The sequence below is a fragment of the Taurulus bubalis genome, assembly GCF_910589615.1.
Source record: "Taurulus bubalis genome assembly, chromosome: 19".
NCBI lineage: Eukaryota > Metazoa > Chordata > Actinopteri > Perciformes > Cottidae > Taurulus > Taurulus bubalis.
The window spans coordinates 18,381,983-18,405,984 of NC_136607.1; the positions used below are offsets into that span (position 1 = coordinate 18,381,983).

Here is a 24,002-nt window from a genome sequence, read left to right on the forward strand (position 1 = left end):
TAATGAACATTTGCATCGTGTAGAATCTAGATTATCGGTAATTAATGAGAAATCTGTTGAGATCATTTGTGTTGTTACGATATATATATATATATATATATATATATATATATATATATATATATATATATATATATATATATATATATATATCATCGGCGACTCACCTGCAGCTCTGAGTTGATCTGCAGTCTTTATCTCCACATAAAGGCTGAACGCCACATTGCCGTCAGTGAGAGGTGAATCCCCCCACACGCAGCGTTCATTCCCCGGCGTGTCGGCCTAGTCGCTCCCGCTGCTGTGCACGGAGCTCATCGCTCCTCCCTCCATCATCCTAGAAAGAAACACGGCTGTCCTGTCCCGTTGATTCAGCTTCGGTGTGCTGTGGCCGGTGGCCGATATCCAGGTTACCGGTTACATCACGAGCCAGGACATCCCTCTGCCGGACAGGAGGAAGACAGCGCCATCTATCAGCGAACAGGCGTCTGCGGTAAAATACTGTAAAAATACTCTTTTACTTTAATTCTCTTTTATTACCACAGTGAAGAAAAAAAAATCTGTCACAAGTAAAAATCCCGCCTTTAATAGTGTAATTAAAAGTACAAAAATATATTTAAAGTACCAAAAGTCAATTAGAATATTTCCAGTTTTCTACTTTACTATGATTTTGCAGATTCACATTATTAATATAAGTATTAAACCAACTAATACATTATAGTTGTGGTTTAAGCCCCTTAATCTAGCCGTTAGCTAGATAGTGCCCCCCCCCCCCCCCCCCATCAATTACAGTTTATGACATATTTCCGATATTTAATTGAACCATTTTAAAAGGTTTGTTAACGTTAGCTAGTAACGTTAACCGTTGGGCCGTTTCTGTTCGTCTGACTGAACTCATAACTCACCATAAATAAAATGTTCTCACCTTTATCTCAACATTATTTGTTATTTTAATCTCCCGTCGTCAATGTAATAAACTCTAGCTTCTTTATGCCGCGAAAAAATATGACCGTTTCCGGCTCGCGCTCCGGCGCGTCATCGCGTCATTTCGTGCCGCTTCGGTGAAACTCGTGCACTTCCGGTGACAAATCACAGCCCTGCGTCTCACTTGACCCTAGTTCATTATTAGTGACCAGTGGAATAATAAACAAGTCAGTCATAATAATAAAGATGAAGAATACTTATTACTTTTTTTTTAAAAAGTTTAATTTATTGTGCAACAACAACATTATAGTTCCAGTGAAGTTCATGTCTGGTAGAAAGAAAAAAAACTGCATGGCAAAAGGAAGAAGTGCAATAAATTCCATGCACAAGCATCGCCAGAGGAGATACAACCAACTGAGGAAAGTAAGTGTAAGTGTGTGTGTGTGTGTGTGTGTGTGTGTGTGTGTGTGTGTGTGTGTGTGTGTGTGTGTGTGTGTGTGTGTGTGTGTTTTAAAAAAGTGTGCTGGTTTGGATATTACAAGTGGCTCTGATCCAGATCGCCCAATGCTGTATATGAAACACAAAGAAAAGACAGTGGCAGGTAGTAATGAAAAGTAAACAACAAAGAAAAAAAAGGCGATTTATTCAAGTAAACTAAATATTTTCTTCAAGTTTGATAAATTTGGTCCAAAAACCAATACTTGTAAAATAAATAAACATGTAAAATACATACAGAAACATCAAATAAATACTTGATGTAAAAAATGTCCATGAACACGAGAACAAAAATGGCAGTGATGTTTTCCAAAGTGGATGAATGTCTCTGCTGGAAAACCTTTTTGATCATTCACATAGCAGATTTCAAAAACAAAATCTACACCTGAATATGGCAAGTAAAACATATCATATAAATATTTCTGCGACTAAAAAAAGTAAACGACCTCTTACAAATCTGTGCATTACTAAAAAATATACTATAATATCTTTCAGGCGTATACAAAAATATCCCAGAGCAATACGTATAAAAAGATATCGTGGAGGAGTTTCTGTACATATGGACTCATGGCACACGGAGACAATCGGTGGATCAGTGTATAAAAACCAAGACACTCAGTTGTAGCATCGTCTTGCCGCGATGTAGAAAGACAGACGTTGCTATGTGTTGGCAGAGGAGCGGAGGACGTGGAATCTCTTCAGGGTCATGCGGATGGATCCCAGCTCACGATTCAGTCTCTCCAGACGGTTCTCTAAGGCCACCTGAGGAGGAAACGAGAGCGGGGAGTCAACCGCCAGCTAACGCGATCGATCCACTCATTAGGGATGCACAGCGGGTGCAGAGGCGTGAACTAATAACAACAATTGTTGCGACAAAGAAAAGAGAAATACAAAATAAAAAGTCAAACAAACATTCTCAAAGTTTCAAATGTGAAGATTTTCTAAAGTTCTAAAAACTTGATTAATGTATAAAAGAAAGGAAAAAATGTGAAAAAATGTCATAATTTGCCAGAACTTTTTCTTTCTTTTTTTCTGACCAAGACTAAAATAAACTAATTTAATGAATTTGCAATGATATAAAACAAAGAAAAGCAGCAATTTGAGAAGCTGGAACAACAATTTCTTCACTGATTAAAATACAAACCCTTCAGCTCCGATTACAGAACAAGCAAACACGGGAAAACGATATGAAGATGATCGATACCTGGAGTCTTACCTCATCTAACCTGCTCTGCAGAGTCACTCTCCCACCTGCTCTGGGCATCCGGCTCAGAGCGGCCTCAATCTGGAACACGCACACGCGCACGCACACACAGACACAGACACACACACACACACAGGTAATCATTCATTAAGAAAAATAATGATATTGATGCAACAACCGGCATGTGACTGAAACACTTTGACTCTTCTGACGAGTCTTTGTCTGATCAGGACTTCCTAAAAATAGAAGTAATTTAGCGGTGCAATAAAAACAATGAAGTCTTTGTTACACAAGAGGTTGGGTGGGAGATTGTTTGACTAGAGTACTGTTTAGATACGAGGCAGAGCTTCAGTCAGCGGGAAGATGTCAAAACCAGGACTTTTGTAATTAAGAATCACCTTATTTATTATTGTAATTAATCACCACAATAATGATGAGTGAACTGTTTTAACGGAAACTTAAATGCACTCATTCAACACAAACAAGGTTATTTTAAGAGGAAACATGTCTTATCTTGTCTACGTATTGGCTTTTAACTAATTCATTTATCAAATTAAATCTTTGGCACAAAAGACTCAAAAATAACAAAACTTGAGAATTGCTTCACTCTAGTAATGTGACACTAGTAAACATCTGCGTGTTGCCGTATAATAAAGAATATGAGGCCGTCAGTGGACATTTTAATACTTTGGAAGCTCACCGAGTTGCAGCCAGCGAGGTTTTATTTGGAATTATGCGTTAAAATAAAATAATCCTTTATTAGTCCTGCAGTGGGGAAATTGCAGGATTATAGCAGCAAGAGATAGTAGTAAAATAAGAAACAAGTAATAAATATAAGTAAACAGTAATAAAACAGTACAAATAATCCACAATAGCGCTATTATATATGTACAGACAGAATAAACAAGTATTTCAAAATAATGTATTTAATTAGATTAGACTAGATTAGTGGTGGAAAAACGAATCTCAACTTGTAAATCAAAACTATTTTCATAGAATCAAAAACGAATGTAATAAAGTTGTCGTCTTTAAACAAGAGTACTTTTCAGCAAATTTGCTGAGTTAATACAAAATGTCCTGGCTGACGGGAGGAAACGTCGCAGAGTGTGATGTGATGAGCTCAGCCCGTCTCACACAGATTTTAAAATATAAATAAATAAATAAATACCTGCAGTTTCTCCTGCGTCAGCTCGTCAAACAGCTTCTCGGCCTCGGCCAGCGAGTGGAGTCCGGCGTCCGGGAGGAGCGGAGACGAGTCGTCGCAGGACTCCCGGCCCAGCTGGGGGTTTCCCTCCCGCGGCTTCACGCCGTTTCCCTCTGGCGGGTTCGACTCGGTCTGCTGGAGATCTTGAGGGAGAGGAAGGCAGAGAGTCTGATGTCAGAGCAGACATAGTTACTTGAGTCACGATACGATATTATCACAATACTTGAGTCGGGATACGATATTATCACGATACGATATTATCACAATGTGATATAATCACGATACTTGAGTCACGATACGATATTATCACAATACTTGAGTCACGATATTATCACGATACTTGAGTCACGATATGATATTATCACGATACTTGAATTACGATACGATATTATCACGATACTTGAATCACGATATTGATATTATCACGATACTTGAGTCACGATATGATATTATCACGATACTTGGGTCACGATATGATATTATCACGATACTTGGGTCACGATATGATATTATCACGATACTTGGGTCACGATATGATATTATCACGATACTTGGGTCACAATATGATATTATCACGATACTTGAGTCACGATATGATATTATCACGATACTTGAGTCACGATACGGTATTATCACGATACGATATTATCACAATGTGATATTATCACAATACTTGAGTTACGATACAATATTATCACGATACTTGAGTCACGATATTATCACGATACTTGAGTCACGATATGATATTATCACGATACTTAAGTCACGATATTATCACGATACTTGAGTCACGATATATTATCACGATACTTGAGTCACGATATGATATTATCGCGATACTTGAGTCACGATATGATATTATCGCGATACTTGAGTCACGATACGATATTATCACGATACTTGAGTCACGATATGATATTATCACGATACTTGAGTCACGATACGGTATTATCACGATACTTGAGTCACGATGTGATATTATCGCGATACTTGAGTCACGGTACGATATTATCACGATACGATATTATCACAATGTGATATTATCACAATACTTGAGTTACGATACAATATTATCACGATACTTGAGTCACGATATTATCACGATACTTGAGTCACGATATGATATCATCACGATACTTGGGTCACGATATGATATTATCACAATACTTGAGTCACGATATGCTATTATCACGATACTTGAGTCACGATATTATCACGATACTTGAGTCACGATATGATATTATCACGGTACTTGAGTCACGATACGGTATTATCACGATACTTGAGTCACGATACGGTATTATCACGATACGATATTATCACAATGTGATATTATCACAATACTTGAGTTACGATACGATATTATCGCGATACTTGAGTCACGATATGATATTATCGCGATACTTGAGTCACGATATGATGTTATCACGATACTTGAGTCACGGTACGATATTATCACAATACGATATTATCACAATACGATATTATCACGATGCTGCAATATAATCAGGATACTTGAGTTCTCAAGTATTAATTAAACAGGTCTGTTGCAGAAATACAAAAAATGTATCTGGTCAAACCACAAGAGAAGACCAGACATGTTACTTTAAATATCTATCTATTCATTATTCTTCTTTATTTTTTTTACTTTACTTTGTTTGTTTGCTTTACTTTCCTGTTATTTTCTTCCTCACTATTGTAAACAGATCAACACAAACACACAAAAAATGAAAATAGGTGTTCTCTGATCCTTGTATATCATATTGTGCATACTCATCAATAAAATATTTATTATATATATAAAATATTTTTTATATATATATATATATATATATATATATATATATATATATTAATTACCGTCTTCTCTGTCTGCTGACGTAAACTGGAGTCTCTTCCGGGAACCGCCGCCGCCGTGCAACGAATGGCGTCTCTGGTCGTCTTGTCCATCGGTCCTGTAGACGCCACACAATGAGATTTAGTTATTAATGTGGATAGAAGTCTTGTGTAGGAAGCTGCTGTCGCTCCAATACCCATTGTCTACCTTTAAATAAGCGTGTTTTCAAACCACAGAAAACCTATTTAAAAATAGGAGATATACTCTAGTCGTAGAAGAGCAATGCTTTCTGCTGTTGTTCCTGGCGTGTCGTGTCAATGTCACGGTGGCTACTTATTTTTTTACGTCTGTTACTGCAGTCGCTCTTTCAAACTCTCAAACCAGAGCTGGTGACTGTTGGAACATACCGGGGCGACGTTACAAATTGTGATGTTGAGTTTGTCCAGTGGGGAAAAGGCTTCACACAGGCGCCCTAAGCTGTTCATGAGTATATAATAAATATATAATAACTTGCAGCAGACAGTGTTTAATTAACCCAAAATGTACAACTGTGTTGCACATATTCCGTTCCAAGAGTGTCATCTGTCCGATGTGTATGAATTAGTGATGTGTCTTTTCGTGTCGAGGCTTCGATGCGCGTGTCGAGTAATCCAGGTAGATTTTGGTGAAGCGCGTATCGAGGCTTGTGTCGATGACGTATGCGGTGACGTTCGAAGCCTCGCGAGCCGGCCGTACCACGTGACTGATTCAGAAAATGGTTTGTGTGTTTGCCGTGCGATTTGAAATATAAGGGGCAGCGAAACTCGATGGATTTCCCCCCTTTATTTCTGTACCCAGCTTCATGTGTGTCTGTGAAAGGGTGTTTTATAAAGCAGGCGAAATAGTCTCAAAAAGCCCAGCACTGTGGAAAAGTTCTTATTGTTACTTAAAAAATTGGACACATCAACATGGACTAACGGAGCTGAGGCTCAAAACACCGATCCTCTGACTGAAAGTCGGATATTCTAACCACTGACCCACAGTCACATCACAACCCTCCCAATTTGTTTTGATTTTGACCCCGCCATTATATCAAAAAGATATACACAATATTAATAAGTTAATAATTGATGTATTGGCGTCACAAACATAATTTATTCAATTTAAAGCTTCACACACCAAAGCCATGGTGTCGTTATGATCACTCTGCCTGTTTTACATGTAGTGTCCACTTGGTGGCGCAGTAGAGCAGATGAAGCTCCATGAAGCTTCGGCCCATTAGCGAACCAATTGGATGGAAAGCTTCAATGCTTCAGGAAGCTTCATCTCGCCGTCACTAGTATTAATGCTACCATTATTTACGCCTCCTGAACTCCCGGACATGAAAGTGGTGTCGATCTTCTCATCGAAGTCCCAAAATGTAGTGTCGCTCACGTTTTGCGCAGGTGTTCCTCTCTTGGCATCAGGTGCCCAAACGCAGTGGAGTAGTTCTCAGTGGGGGAGCGTTTGGGGCTGGACTTCGCAGACATGGGCATGAGTAAAGTTCCTCTCTTTGCTGGATGGAAGAGGAGAAAAAAAAGCACAACATTAATTAAAACTTTAACACAACACAACATTAATTAAAAACTACACTCTCCAGTGAGTTTGAGTGAACCTCAAATTAATTTATTGGGCTGGCAATTCATTTCATCGGTCGAGATTCTTGGCTCAAGAGTTTTATTTTAATACATAATTAAATGTGAGATATAGCATGTAAAAATTAAATAAAAAAATCTGCAGAACCAGAAAATGAATTTCGGTTCATTTCATTAGTTTCATCCGGTCACAAGTGATCTGTGGACAATAATCAATAATCAGTTTAAATTAGCCTTTTTCTTCAGATAAAGGCATTTCATTCATCTGGCTGCGTTGCGGCTGTCGTTTTATTTGTGTCTCTTTTCCATCAGCTCAACGTATAATGCGCGCAAATGTATACAACTACTTTTTATAAACACAGGAATGTATAAAGATGCCTGTATTTTAAAACTATTTTTTGTGTTGTTTTCTCCTTCTCTCTTTCTCTCACAATCCGCAAAAGAGGGAGAGCGTCTGAATGAAGTATATTTGCGCTTGTAAACGCGGTTCAGGGAGACGTTTCCCTGAGAGGACGTACTGGGCGTAGTCGAGGCTCTGCTCCGATGTTCTGGAGGCGGCAGAGACGAGGACCTGTGGCCCTCCGGAGACAGACTCCTCTGAGCTCTCAGCAGAGCAGCAGCTCTTTTCGCTGTGCCTCCTCCTCTTCCTCCTCTTCCTCCTCGCTCAGCTCTGGCCGCCACTCCTGCAGGTTTGACCGCCTCCCAGCCCGCCTGAAGCCCGCCTCGCTCCTGAATCCCCTCTTTGTGTCTCCGCTCCACAAACCCGACTGTGGTCCTCTGATTGCCGACCCCTGCGGAGAGAAAGCAACACAGACGTGACGAGGTCCGATTCAAGCGAGACGGCCGAGTGGTTGTGTGAGCCGAGTAGAAAAATCACACGTAGAAGTTAGCAATCAGGCTGTTTGATCGGCCTGATTACAATCAGTCAAGTAATCAATCAACAGGAAATCAAATAAATATTTTTTTTTTTATTCTAAGAAAAGATAGAATTATCCGTTTAGTCCCACAGCGGAGACGTTACAGTATTACAGCAGAAAAGACGATAGTATGAGAATAATAAGTAAGTTATCAAACAGTAAAGCTATAATAAATAAGTAAACCGTAAAATGTAAATAAGATATAATCAGAGCCTCAAAGTTTTTCTTTGTCTTACGTGATAATACATTTGATTTCTTTATGTTTTGGACTGTTAGTTAGACAAAACAATACATTTTAAAACGCATCACTTTGGGCGTCAAGAAAGTGTAATGAGCCTTACTCACCGTTTTCTGTTTTAATACAAATATTCTGACATTTGAATATTTAAGAAAGTAATTGAATTTCCTTAGTTGCAGACCCAAGAAGTTCAATATACTTTTTCCATCTGTGAGGATCATTTCTGATACTTTTGTACTTTATAAGTATATCAACATCCTGTATAAGTATCAGCTCGTTTCAGATGAAAGATAGTTTATAATAATAAATACAGTCAGCCAGAGTTATTTTTTTGTTTTCCTGATTCATACTATGAAACGCGTGAGGCTTTGCCGTGATCGACCACCTGGACCAGTGTCCTGATTGTCGCTTCACATCACAGTCACATACTTTTAAACTGATTGCAGCCATTGTTCCCTTCTTTCCCTGCTGGAGCTGCAGGGAGCCGCCGGTCCGATCTGCTCCGCGTCACGACGGCGGCTTCGTACCAATTGTGTCCTATTTTGTTTAATTTGCCTCAGAAGTTGTGACCTTTAAACCTTTGGCTCCCCTTTTCTAAATACAATAATATTTATTATTTAAATAATGTAGTTGGTTATTCATGTTCAGGGTTCATACACATTCTGACCAGTGGATTTCCATGACTTTAAACCAAATTTCCATGACCAAACATTTTGTGAAATCTCGGTGTAAACATGAAAAAGTGAGAAAATGTAGTATTTAAACTAACAATGAGGATTCAAAGCATACAGTAAACCTTAAATGACACAAACGAAAGAGAGACAATAGTTTGATTAAAAGAATAAACATTTATATAGATGCCTGTATGTATGCCTGCTTATATTCTGAGCGTCTTTCTTTTAAAAGCATATTAATTATTTCAAACTCAGCGTAAATGAACGTCATGAACACATGAATATAACACGTTTACATGACTTTTCCAGGCCTGGAAATAATTATTTTAAAATTCTATGACTTTTCCATGACCGTATGAACCCTGCATGTTGAAACGAACAACTGGTAGTGGAGTCGGGGTGTTTCTTTTGTTTTGGGCTCGCGTGACTAATAAGCCGCGACCGCTAAGAACCAATCAGGAGGCGAACGCGGGCGTAGGTCTAAGTTTCTGCCCGTCCAGAGTAAAACGCCTCCTTCTTAGGAGTTCTAATGCGCCGGAGTAGTGAGGCCGCTTGGCGTAAACATAGCGATATGGTCAGTGTGGATGTAGCCCGAGTGCGACTCATACTGTGGGTGGTGGAGCTGTTCTTACAGGGGGCCCGGCTCTCCGTGGCTCTGGTCTCCTCCAGCTGGATCAGGGCCCTCATCATGGGCGTCAGGGAGCAGGACCCCTCCCTCCGAGCGGCGTCCCGCTGGCTCTGCTCCTGGTGTCGCTGCGGAGGCGGCGCTTGTTCACACTCCGGGGGAGACGCACACCTGCAGAACAGGATGTCCGTTAAAACCCATGAAGATCTTCATTTGGTTGAGAAAACGTCAAGAACGCATGATCTGTCACCGTCAATATGAACACAGTACGAAGCCATCTTCACGAACACATACTGAACACAATCATTCGGTCCATGCACAGCCATTCAGTATTTATTTCTTTGCACTATTGGTTTTGTTTACCAATTATAAAACACTTCCAAAGCTGCTTCTGAAACCCTCCACAACAATAGGAACATACCTCCAGATCCCACCAGCTGAGTCCACAGGGCTTCCAGTTCCTGACGATTGATCGTTTAATGAATACTTTGACTTCCGGTGGATACTCGATTGGTTAGTTTGAGGGAATTGGGATTTTCTGCCGCTGTTCAGCTGGCCGCAGGAGGACTTCCTGCGCGTGACGTCCGGCTCTGCTGTGCATTTGCTGGGCGACATCAGCAGGTCAGGATGGTGGAAGAGACTGTGGACGCGCGAAGAGGAAACGTAAACTTAAGACATCTGTGTCTGCAGCACAAACCGGTCAGTGGACGGAAAAATGTCCCCACCTTTCGGTTTTGCGGAAATAAGAATAATAATACAGATTTAAAAAAGGTACTGTGTAAAAACAGAATCAGTAAAAGCAATAACACTAAAAACAAAGCAAGTAAAACCAGGTTATGTAATGTGGCATGGAGGTGAAGTGGAGGAGAGAAGCAGCGTCACTCACCCGGCGCCGGACGGTTGTGTGTTGCTGTGGGAAGAATAACGAGCCCTGGCCTGGTTCTCGTGCTCCAGCTGCTTCACCTGAGACTCCAGTTTGGAGACAACTCTGAAGGCGGAAGACAAAAACTGAGCATTGTAACACATATTTTAAAGTGCGTTACGTCTGACGTAGAAGGGTAAAGATGCATCCTGAGGAAGGGTTGGTGTCCACAGAGCGTCTTTTGTCTTTCATGTAATGTTTCTATGACTCTCACCTCCGCTGTGTCACAGACCAGCATCGCTCCTTTGCTTTTTATCATCTTTTTGGTCTACTACCTAGTAGTTTGCCCGCTTCACACTTTGTATTGACGAGCTTGTCACCGAACAGTCTGACAGCTTTAGAGCAAAGAGGACGCTCTCTCGGTCTCGGTTATGTCTGTCTGAAACATTAAAAACCAGGAAGACAGACACGGACAAAAACAAGCCTCTCTTCTGTTGTTGTTTTTTTCCATCAGCGCTTTTCTGAACAATTCAGAAATGTTCGACTTGAAGCACTCGGATGGAGCGCTCAGTAGAAACAATTCGACCGTTTCTCTCGGAAAAAGACGCTCTGTGGAGACAGAAGTAATATAAACCCACAGCTGACACTTTATCTCCTCTGCTTTATTATAAATTATCTCCGCGGTCATGATCTGGCTCCACTTCTTGTCTCCTGTTTTAGTTTGGTAACAATCTTTAACGGCTTCTTGCACTCCGGCGTGTGACTCCATCCGACCCCGAAGCCAGAAATGTTCCTGCATATCTTAAAGTATTTCCTCATTCTGCAGCTCTAACGTCGGCTTGTGCTGTCCGAAGGCTTTTTCATCTGTTCTTAGGATTTACATCACATCCTCCATGCATTCAAGAAGTTACTATTCATTCTAGTGTGCCTGTACGTTGTAGGGACTTCTTTCCTCGTCTCCTCTTCCCTCTTTTTAAAAAAAGGACCACTTACAGGTCACTGAACCTCTCCGTTGTCTTTTTTCCCCTTGGTGCTTCCTCCAGGTGATGCGTTTCAGTGCTGAAGCGCTCCTATGACACACGTATTGATGTTGTGCGAGCTGCAGTCTGCTATCTGTCCGTGACCTCGCGGCATCGGCTCGATGCAGAGTCCATGGCGCTGTCTCCATTGGTGCCAATTTGCAGGCGGAGCTGAAAGCTCAATGGAAAGTTGCTGCGCAGCGTCAGCCAACGAACACCATTATCTATTCTTTTCGACAGCGCGGAGACGATAATTAGGGCCCGATTGATTAATCCTCTCCATCTCCCCGTTATCATCCAGCCTTCACTGCAGCTCTTTTACAGAAATCGCTGCAGCCGGTCCGTGACGACGTGACGGGCCTGGAGCTACAGCGGTGAAGTCACATCTCTTTACGTTCTCGTCGTGTGTTCGATGTTACTTAGAAACATCGTCACTGGATCAATGGTAGCAATGTTTAAATTAAAAGTATTTCTGGAAATACACTTGTGTTTTTGTCTTGCTGAGAAGATCAATACCAAACGCCCTTGTGACGCCTCAACGTGTTGTTTTTACACTTTTGTTTTTGTTACACAAACAAGACATAACGTGTTAGTTAGAGAGCTTTTGAGGTGCTGGAAGGCATAGTTTCTTATTATTATTATCACAAACTAAAATTTAAACTAAAACGTAAATAAGCAGTTTAACTATGGTGGTAAAACTGAACCTAAATAAATACCATAACCGTTAAAAATAAAAATAAAATAGAACGAAACATTATGTCCTGGTTTAAAAAAAACGAACATTAATTAATTAATTCTCTCATTTAAATCTCAGCAACAAAAGCGAATAAGCGTATTTCCCACGACGTTGAACTATTTAAGGCAGGGACCTTCAAATAGCTGTGGGTATAAAAAATAAAAAAGTGATTTTATTGAGGGTCACGAAGCGCTAACAGATGCATTCTGTGATCCTTGATTGAGACACTTTTATTTCTTGAATAGACGTGCAGTCATCGGATAACAGAAAAAGTATAGCATGAAACCGACTGCGTCACTTTCATAATCGGATATTTTCTAGAATAACAAAAACTGGAAATGAGAGTTGGGTTGAGCATGAAATAATAATAATAATAATAATCTGCTACACTCTACAATCAATCCACTCACCTCTTCAGTTCTGAGATCTGATCGGTGGCATCGAAGAGCTTGTTCTCTGTCGACAGCAGGTTGTTCTGTGGATACAAAAGGAGGAATGAAGACATGTTTAAATGACGATGATAGATAGATAGATAGATAGATAGATAGATAGATAGATAGATAGATAGATAGATAGATAGATAGATAGATAGATAGATAGATAGATAGATAGATAGATAGATAGATAGATAGATAGATAGATAGATAGATAGATAGATAGATAGATAGATAGATAGATAGATAGATAGATAGATAGATAGATAGATAGATAGATAGATAGATAGATAGATAGATAGATAGATAGATAGATAGATAGATAGATAGATAGATAGATAGATAGATAGATAGATAGATAGATAGATAGATAGATAGATAGATAGATAGATAGATAGATAGATAGATAGATAGATAGATAGATAGATAGATAGATAGATAGATAGATAGATAGATAGATAGATAGATAGATAGATAGATAGATAGATAGATAGATAGATAGATAGATAGATAGATAGATAGATAGATAGATAGATAGATAGATAGATAGATAGATAGATAGATAGATAGATAGATAGATAGATAGATAGATAGATAGATAGATAGATAGATAGATAGATAGATAGATAGATAGATAGATAGATAGATAGATAGATAGATAGATAGATAGATAGATAGATAGATAGATAGATAGATAGATAGATAGATAGATAGATAGATAGATAGATAGATAGATAGATAGATAGATAGATAGATAGATAGATAGATAGATAGATAGATAGATAGATAGATAGATAGATAGATAGATAGATAGATAGATAGATAGATAGATAGATAGATAGATAGATAGATAGATAGATAGATAGATAGATAGATAGATAGATAGATAGATAGATAGATAGATAGATAGATAGATAGATAGATAGATAGATAGATAGATAGATAGATAGATAGATAGATAGATAGATAGATAGATAGATAGATAGATAGATAGATAGATAGATAGATAGATAGATAGATAGATAGATAGATAGATAGATAGATAGATAGATAGATAGATAGATAGATAGATAGATAGATAGATAGATAGATAGATAGATAGATAGATAGATAGATAGATAGATAGATAGATAGATAGATAGATAGATAGATAGATAGATAGATAGATAGATAGATAGATAGATAGATAGATATACAGTTTATGTATGTATCAGTTCCAGTTAGAGATTCATTACCTTCAGCCCCTCATGCTCCTTTACCAGAGAGTCATATTGTCCGAGCAGCTGAGGAAACAAAACAACAGAGACCTCATTATAAAGAACCTCAGAGTTGATGACAGAGAGTTATGGAAAATGGGGGGAAAATAATTTCACCGATCAACTTTTTCTCTACTGGTCAGAGTATCTCCCAATACGGAGCACCGGTCCGACACCAGTGCTTACATTCCTCGCTGCGTGTAAAACACCGGCATCGATCTTGTGTTTTTTCTTTGCCCTCCTCAAAGCCACCAGACTCCTTCCACAAAAGCACTAATCTCACCTCACAGAACACAGGAGCGGTTTGTCTACTGCCGCCTCCATCGCTAGTTAGTTTGTGTTGTTGTTGTGCGACTGTGGCGTTTTAAAAAGGTCCGCTCAGATTCACACAATAACACAAACAAACCGATAGAGGCAGCTGGAGACCAGCGACTCCTGTATTACAATTACTGGTTTTGTCAATGGAGATCATAGACAAAAGGCTTCAGTTGGTCAGACACCAAGATAAAGAGGTGAAAATATTATAAATATAGCGTTCAGTTAAACTGATATTGATTATTTAAAATACGTGCTGGTTCTTCTACTTCTACTGTCGGTAAGAAACCAAACTCGTTAAAAGTTTGTCGTCAACAAGATGCATGAGGCGTTCTCCTATATCTGGCTTTATGAATGTTCTCTGTGAAAAGCAGAAAATAAGTTATGTTATGTCACGTCTTCTCAGCAGCTATTCATACAAGTCATCTGATTGGTGCATCCTTTAATGGAAGAAACTCTTTGAACAAATAAATCCTCAAGATGAAGAAACACCAGCACAGCTATTCATTGAATATAAAAAAAAAAAAATGTATAGTGATAAAAGCAAGGTTCCAGTTCTAAAAACTTTAGAGTAGTGATTTTCAACCAGTGTGCCGTGGGAAAATGTCCAATTTCACGTAATCGGTGCAAAAAAATATTATTTAGTTGGCGCAAATAATTTGCCATTGTTGAGCGTCTGAGCCTGCAATATAGTGGCTGGCCTAGTTATGAAATACTCTTCCATGCCAGTAGGTAGCGCAATAATAACCTACCATATATGCTGTATTATGCTACAATGTGACATTTTGCAACTTTTTGGGTTGTTGGGATTTTTAATGTGCCACGGCTCAAAAAAAAAAAGGTTGCAAAACACTGCTTTAGAGGTTAGAGGTTATATTGCATCATCTCACTCACTTCCTGCAGCATCTTGTGCTCGCTGTCCCTCCTCGCCTCCCTCTCGTCCGCCTCCCTGCAGGTTTTCTGCAGCGCCTCCTCCAGCTGCCGAACGTGGGTCTTCAGACGTGCTGCCAGGGCGTCCTTCTCTTTGCCCGAGCGCTTGCCTTCTTCTAGTCGCTGCTGCAAGGATGTCACAGCAGCACCGGCGACGGCGTATCGGTCCGGCCATTCTGCCTAACGTCAGGCAAATAAGAGAGAAGTATTAAAAGTGATTGAGAGAAAACTCTTCTGACTTTGTTTATGTCCAGGTTCTAACAGTGTTATATTAAGAGAATTACAGTGGTACATTTACGAGAAAAAAACTTTAATATTCTCTGAGATTAAAGTTGTAAATTTGTGATTTTATTCTCAGAATTTTGAGGACCATTATGAATTTAATTTACTTTCTGACTCCTGGACTTCCTTGCTGTAAAACAGGTCATTTAAAATAACAGAATATGTTTATCTCTCCATCGACATCTACAGAAACGTAACGGATGCCATTTGCGACAATATGACAAATAATGTAAAAAGGAATCTGAGGAATGCTACCAGTTTTCTCTCCAACACGCCGTTTGTTGCCTCGAGTTCTTGAATGCGCCCGGTGGTCTCAGCCAGAGCTTTCTCCAGGTGCTTGCACCTGTGCATGAACAGAAATCACAATAATACTAATTAAACGACGCATAGCTGAAGTATAATGTCATGCTGGGGAACGTGGGGTCTCTAAACTTTACATTTGCATCAATTATATTCTTAAATACGAGTTAATATCTCAGTTTGTTTCTTTTTTTGTGGCTTTAACTTATTATTCAATCTTCATTCATGACGTAAATGTCGATTTCACAACGTAACGGTGACAGAGAAATAGTAAGTAGCCCTTTTTTTCTATGTTTCTTTTCTCCAAAAACTCTGTTTATCATATAAATATGAATAGAGAAAGAAGAGCGATTTCTAGGTGCAGTTTCTGAATGAAGAAATGAAGGCTGACCTCTCTGTGACGGCCTGGTTGCTCTTCTCTAGATCCCGGGGCAGATCTCTGAGGTTCAGTTTGTCTCGCAGGCTTTGAATCTCAGACTCGTAATACGCCTTCAGATCAGCCACGTGTCGAGAGTGCTTCTCTCTCAGGTTCTGCCTCAGTCTGAGGAGAGAACAAAAGAAGAGGAAGATGAATGAAACTGTGGGACTCAGCAACACAAAGTGATAAAGACGTGAACTACTTCTTTTCTAAAGCTTTGTTTTCAGGATCCTGCTTCTTTCCGTCTTTCAGTTACTGCTTCCTACGAGCCTGAAAGACGCTGAAGATCCTCGAGCGGGGTCTCAGGGTCTGATCCGGCCTTCCTCAGTCCAGATTGCTCAACTGAGGAACCTCAAGCAGTCAAAGTATTTTCTTTAAATCCGGTCTTAAAACAGAGTTTTTTGCAAATGTTTTAACCTTCAGAACCACAATTATTTTTGCTCTGTGACCTTGAATTTGACTGCAATAGAAAAGTTCTGCACCTTTATGGAAACAGAACAATCTGGGCTAGAAGTAGAGCGAACTCAAAAACACAATAGTGTGCAGAATAACCAAGTTATAATGACATAAACCATAAAAATGTTTTAAAAGAAGTTGAATTCCTCTTAAACAATGGAGTCTATATATCCAACATGTTTCCAATGTTACATGGAGGCTCTACAAGCTCTGTGTTTTAGGTGGGATGAGATTTTAAATTAGACATGTAGAATACGATTTCTTATTGAAATATACACATTTTAAGCTTTCTTTTGGCTGCTTTTTTTGACAATACTGCTGTTATTTTGCAGCTTCTGGCTGATCAAAGGTGTAGTTTTGGTGATCGTTCAAAGAAAACATGCTTTTCAATCCCACCGGCGTGTTTCAGAGAGTTAAATATAATTGTATCCGATTCAACAATAATACATTTGACAATAAAATAGAGCAACCTGTGTGTGTCACACTCACAGAGACAGGACGACAGGATCCTCCAGTGACGCGGCTCTCTGCATGTGTGGACCGGCTGCAGAAAGCATCGCTGCACTGGAGGCGGAGTGAGGCTTCAGGGTGCTGGTGTGGGTGCGACTGCCCTCCTCCTCCTCGCTGGCTAAGGGGCCGCTGGCTCCGCGATGCTGGCTGGATGTGTGGGAGCAGGGTTGGGTCGTACCCTGAAGGGAAAACGGGGCGTTCCCCCACAAGCTTTGCCCGTTAGAAGGAGACGGTCCGGCGGCCGAAGCGCTGGAGGCGTCGGAGAGGCAGTCCGTACCTCCAGGGTTGGGACTGCCCTCCACCATGCTGTCGGGGGTCACGGGGGTCCCCGCTGCGGGGTAGTGGTGCGGTTGAGCGGCGAACGACGGGCTGCTGAAGCGAGAGGGCGACGTGAAGCCGGAGGTTCGATCCGACTGCCGCTGGTTCGCGGCTGGGTCCAAAGTCGACACCTAACAAAGCAACAACAACACGGTTAGAGACAAACTACCGTGGAGCACATTTAAATGAACGTTCATGACCATTTTTACTGCCGTTTCTGAATCACCTTATATTATCTTCAACGGGTAAACAAGTCCTTTAGATGAGATAAACGTTTGATAAATCACATTTATCAAACCGCCCTAAAGCATCCCCTGCTTTATTGTCTGTTTGACTCTAAATGACCATCATTTACTAAATGAACATCATGCTGTATTGAAGAAGACTTGAAACTAGAGATTGAGACATAAACTCATGTTTACAATGTTTACTGAGGGAATAAATCAAGAGAGAAGTAGAGTCTTTTATATAGACTTCTTTCCAACCAGAGGAGTCGCCCCCTGGTGGTCAGGAGAGAGAATGCAGGTTGAAGACACTCCATTATTGTCTTCACACATCTTTGAGAATGACTGGGTTAGACGTTTAGCCACGGAATAAACTGATCACTAATGAAAAGTGCAACCTACCTGTGGAGACAAAGGACTGGAGGGAACAGAGCCTTCCCAGTCGGAGCGTTTACAGTCTGTTCTTTGCTTGTTCTGATAGATCTCTCTGAGAGACAGACGAGAGTCCTGAGACGGAGTCTACAAGAGACGGAGATCAGACATTCAGGAGGAGAGGATCCTCTTACAGGCGTTTGTTTTTGTACTCATAACACATCCCACAATCAGACCAGTCGCAGTCGCCATTGCAAGCTTTAGTCGTTACTCACAAGACTCAAGGACACCTCTTGCAGAAGATGGTAAGCGCCGCTGTCGAAGCTGTCCGGTAGCGGGTGATACAGCTCACTCTCATTCAGACGCCAGTAGGTGAGGCCTACGACGGAGAGGAGAACGTCATTTCATCTTCTTGAAAAGTATATATCTCATCTCGTGAGAAAACATTCAGCACGGAAGCCGAGACTAAAATCCCCTCTTTATCGGGGGTCATGTTTTGTTTTGAAACACAGGAAGGATACAAGATGTACTGAACCCAATACCAGCTACGTTTGATGATTTATTTATGGGGTAATTTTGGAAGTAGACCTACAAATTTGGGATTAATTCTATTGATTTTACAACACGAACGCGAGCAGATTTTGTATGATTCTTGTAACGTTTCATGCTCCTTCTCTCTTCTTACTGGCAATAGTAGAAATGCAAGCTCCCCAGTTTCTAATGTACACCGTTTTTATTTGAGTGAGAGACATATGGACATGGACATGTACTGCTGGAGGGGAAGAGGGAGGAATGAGAGTTTCCCTGAAGACAAATACTGATATATATATATATAAAGATTTCAGTATGGTGCTGAGATTATTAGACATGATCTAATATACATTGGTGGTTGTGGTCTTTTCATGGGATTTGTTGAGTGTAAGAAGAATATAAAACATTACCAGACGTATCCTTTAAATGCACGAAATAAAGCAGGGTACATCAGACAATGATAAATATGGAAATACATTAACTTTAAGACGTGACATACCGTCACTCTCTCAGCCTGGAGTGACAGTTCAGCTGTCAAGGTTTGTAAAAACTAACACACACGTGTGTGTGAAATGTTTCAGGAAATGAAAAAAGTTAATTTGGTTGTGTGTCTCATAACAAATCCCTCGGTGATGCCACAGCGCCACCTTACTGTCACGTGTGGTAGCTGCAACATCTTTCAAAGCGGCGTGTGACATCCTGTATTGTTCAATGTGTCACAGTCACAAAGGGATTTCTTCTCGCGGTTCAAGCCTCGCTGCTCTGTGTTTGTTACCTGAGGCCTCGGACATCAGGCTGTCGCTCCTCCTCAGGGGGAACGAGCTGGACGGCCCGACCGGTCGCTGCTGAAACCCGATAGAGGAGAGTGGATTAGACTCAGCAGAGCGGGAATAGAATCGGGGACGACCACAACAAAGTTTCTCAGTGATTAAACACTGCAACCTGGTCCCACTTGGTGGGTTTGTACCTGGTCTTGGAGGTCTAAGCTGTCCGCGGGGGTTTGCTTGTGGGATTCTCCGATGCCGAGCGGCGGCTCCTCGTACTCGGGGATTTGGGATGAAGCTTGTCCCGCTTTGCTCTTCTTGGGCCTGAGTTTCTGCCTCTGGGCCCAGGAGGTCAAAAGCTGGCTGGTGCTGCCAACAGAACAGGCGAGGGTGAGTAAGTACGGGAGGTCGTCGGCGTTGGAGTCGCACCTGATTCCTGCTAACCGTCCCTTTTTAGTGCGTAATAAACTGGGGAAAGGAGTTTTAATATGCGGCTCCGTTGCAAAGTCACCGGAATCTTCAGGAACCGCTCTCATTTGATGGATTTTTTATTGGCTGTAGATGTTGTGAAATCTAAGATTGTTTTTCGATAGCTTATAATTCTGTTTATTTTAAAATTGTTATGTTTCTTTGTGCTGCCATCTGTCTTGGCCAGAAAAGGATATTTTTCTTTATATCTCTTCTACTTTATATCTCTTCGACACTGTGTGTGTGTCTTTTTTATATATCTCTTCTTTTATATCGCTTCTACTAAAATAATAAAAACAAATAAGTAGAAATATAATTTCTCAGACAAAGTGTTCTTCTTTACAGGGTTAGACCAACGTAGACCAAGACGTTTTTAATACCATACAGAATGTGGTCAAACCTGCCAAAGTATGAAAGATAACAATGAAAACCAGTCGGTCGTTTAGGCCTCTAGTGATCGACCAAATCCATGAATTTATTGACATGGCGCAGCATTTAGCAGCTAAAGAGACAGATACTTCTCTCGGGTGTTGGTGGGGAACAAAAACAGAGCTAAAAGAGAGAATATTGGACTTGTTGTTGTTAATGTTCCTCTGTATATGCTAGTTGTGTAAATAAGTAATGTTTCATAACTTAAACTCAGCTGCCCCCAAAGTAGCCCAAAAACAAAACAGTTATTGAAGGTTTAATAACTCATCAAACAGAACCTTTAGTCGGATGTGCAGCAGAGAATAAATGGATTGATTAACCAATTAAATTAATTTAAAATTTTAATTGATTAATTTAAGTCGATATACAGGCCTGGAACAACAGTACTGGAAACTGACATTTTCTGCTCAAATTAAATGTCACAACAAATCAACAAAAACCTTTTAAAGACCATTTAAAGCCCTTCAGTAGCACTTACTTATATCACCTTTGCTTTCAAGAAATTGTACTTTTCTTGTTCCGAGTTTTTCCTTATGGTTGAATGCACTTATTGTAAGTCGCAAGCGTAAATTAAATGTAATGTAATTGAAGGCCTTTTTGCCGGGAAACTGAAATCAATTATTTTAAAAACAAGAGCTGCATAAGGAGTTAATTAGTTTGTGTGTCTTAAAAAAAAAAAATCTGACTTACCCAAAGGTTCTCTGCTGGTAGTCTAATGGGTTCATTTCATCCACTCCAAGAGTATTCACATGCAAGAAATCCTGCTGACTCCGAATCACATTTGTCTCTGTGTCTTCCTGGAGGTGAGGCGACCAGTGATGCTTCTCCCTGCCTTGAAAACCTTCCTCATCCTCCCCCGGAGACCCAGCTACTTCCAGACCCGTTTCCCAAGCAGACAGAGTCCCGTACCCGCTGCTGAGCACCGTGGTCGCCCGCTCCTCCGCGTGGTCGCTGGTCTCTGGTCTCTGGGCCGGAGGATAAGGGGAGCTAAACGGGATGAGGGCCGGAGCTGCCAGGCTGTCATTGTCACTGGCCGCATTCATGGGGACCCTGCAGCCACTGGAGATGAGCGGGAAAATATAGTCCTTTGTGTTTGGGGTAGTTTTGGTCACCAAAGTTGGAGAGAACTCTGTGTGTGGATAGATGCTGGACTGGCGGTTCTGGAGCTGAACCAGGGCTTTAATTTCATCCTGAATCAACTGGAAAAACACAACATTGTTTCACCGGTTAAACACTTATTCTCTCGTCATGATAAGACAGAACTACATGGAGTCTTACCTGTATTTGGCACTGGTATTGTTCTTGCTGAGCGAGTATTTGCTCTTGGTATTGCTTTTCAACCAGCTGAAACAGATGCAACCATCGACCCTGTTGCAGAAAAAAGAAGAAGCAAACTTGCACTGCAATTACTCACAGCGAGACGTTAACCCACAGTGAAGCAGCTGGGGCAGAAACAGGGTGAATTTTAGTCAGTCACTGACATTCCTTATTTTGTCTTTTCATCTTTATACTGCAGAGGCCAACTGGAAACACAACATCTGGCGATCCTAAATTGAAGTATGCACTACCGTACAGCTCACCCAACGAGCCAGCACAGTCACTCACAGAAATAATGGAGGGATTTTGTGTCCCGTACTCGAAGCTTTTAAAATGGACAGTAATTACATATTCAGAGATTATTTTTCAACAAGGGAGAGAAGGAAGAGATGCAATCTTAAGATTTTTTAGATAAAACAAATTAATATTCCAAGCAGAGTTTCTTTGTGCGGTAAACATGTCTGGAGGGATATTTTACTGTTGTAGTGATACAATGTGCTGCGTTGTCTCCATGTGAAGTTCTTCATCTGCCCATCGCCACGTGGGTCCACGCGGACCATCAGCCCAACATGTATGAACACGCGATGCAGCAGATACAGAACCGTGTGTGTGTGTGTGTGTGTGTGTGTGCGTGGCCGACATCCTCCCAGTTACAGATCTGTACATGGCAAAGAAATCAGCGTTCTCCAGTGGAGATCTAGCGTGAAAGATCTAAACCCCGTCCAATTACGTTAACCGCCGTTTTTTTTCTACTTTATCAAATCAGAAAATAACCTTTAGTCCTCCTGATTCATACTGCGTTCCCACTATTGACGGCCCCGCTCTTCATCCAGTCTCTAGATAGAGAGTGCAGAGCTGCTCTCTCTCTCCCTGAGCAAGGGAGAGGAGGGCTGAATTGTGAATGTCATTTAGAGAATATGAACATAATTTACCTTTATGTGCATATACACACACTCAGAGAGAGAGTATGTGAAGATTATTTGTATTTCTGAGGCGAAGCGGCTGTGCACCACTGTGATTGTGGCACAAACAACAATAAGTCTTTAGTCATCTTCCATACAATAACCTACCGTAAGTGTTTTCATCATCAGATGGTTCTTTGACCAGGTATGTAAAAACAAAAAGCCTCAAGCCTGATGAACTATGCACTGAAGTGTATTTGGTGTTTTCTGTTGTCATCACAGTTGTCTGTTCCCGACAAATCACATCCTGCGTCTGAAAAGATCAACTGCAGCAGGGTACTGTGTGTGTGTGTGTGTGTGTGTGTGTGTGTGTGTGTGTGTGTGTGTGTGTGTGTGTGTGTGTGTTGCACACAACAAATAAAAGTGACAGCTCGTGAGGCTGCCAGCTGCGGCGCACAAGAACAACTGCCACAGCAGCTAACCCCAACTGCACTTCCAACGTCAGCAGCGAGCATTTACACTCACAGTTCCTCATTCTACAAGAACAATTCAGGCTCTGTGGTGTTTTTCCCACCTCACAATCCTTCCAGATCTCAGGGTCAGCATCTCCGCTGCTCTGGATCTCCTGCACCAAAGCTCTGAAGGTCTCAAGGGAGCTCGGGTTGATGAACGGGAGGATCTTCCCTTGTTCAAATGCTTCGTCTGTGCTCAGACACAGACTCCTGCAAGAAAATCACATAACATTAATTCACATACTGTACCATCGGATTATAAATGTTTAATATCTATTGTAAAAAATAAATAGAAGTATCACAAAACTGATGTCTGTCTAAACCTGCGCTAAAAGTTAAATATATAACAATGGTATTTCACAGGCAATAGATTCCTATCTTTAAAATTCTGTTTAACCCAATTTATATATTGGAGCTTGGCGGTCACAGTTTCATATTGTATCTCTGCACAGAAAACAACGACATTCTTTATATTTTCCATAAACAGTTGCGTGTTTACAGTGACTGCACCTGATCCTGTTGCATGCTGGTGTGATGTCCGTGGGCCTGCTCTCCACAGTGTCTCCTGCAGTTTGGGAGGCTGTGTGTCTGTCCTCCGAGACCGCCAGCCCCGAGGCTGATGTCCCCTCAGAGGACACCAAAGAGGTCTCACTCTCCTTACCCCCATCCCCGTCAGGACTGACATGGCAATGGCTCAAAGCCCCCGAGCTGGACACATCCTCAGAGATACTGTCATCTGTGGACATGTTTATGGGCCCATGCAGAGGGGGTCAGTCTGACAGCTAGAAACCAAGAGAAGAGGGGAAACAAGAGGCAGTCAGTCATGTGATGAGGACGTATTGACCAACGCTGCCAAAATACTGCACACACACTTACTTACACTTCCTACACTCCATACTGCTGTCTATATGCCATATTC

The 24,002-nt window shown here is 40.9% G+C and overlaps 1 protein-coding gene across 1 annotated transcript; it reads right to left on the reverse strand.

Moving 5' to 3' along the window:
• Positions 1-1,246: 1,246 nt before the first annotated feature.
• mphosph9 (M-phase phosphoprotein 9) lies at positions 1,247-23,829 on the reverse strand (the record flags this gene model as incomplete). The annotated part of the gene is made up of 23 exons (XM_079235580.1): positions 1,247-2,178; positions 2,633-2,701; positions 3,789-3,967; positions 5,685-5,779; positions 7,075-7,195; positions 7,793-8,065; positions 9,712-9,899; positions 10,150-10,368; positions 10,615-10,716; positions 12,756-12,820; positions 14,015-14,062; positions 15,245-15,460; positions 15,818-15,905; positions 16,254-16,403; positions 17,226-17,695; positions 18,191-18,307; positions 18,436-18,539; positions 19,467-19,536; positions 19,659-19,824; positions 21,043-21,551; positions 21,631-21,720; positions 23,146-23,293; positions 23,594-23,829. The coding sequence occupies 23 exons, from the start codon at positions 23,827-23,829 to the stop codon at positions 2,077-2,079; spliced, it is 3,825 nt and encodes a 1,274-aa protein (XP_079091706.1). The 3' UTR covers positions 1,247-2,076.
• Between the last annotated feature and the right edge of the window lie 173 nt (positions 23,830-24,002).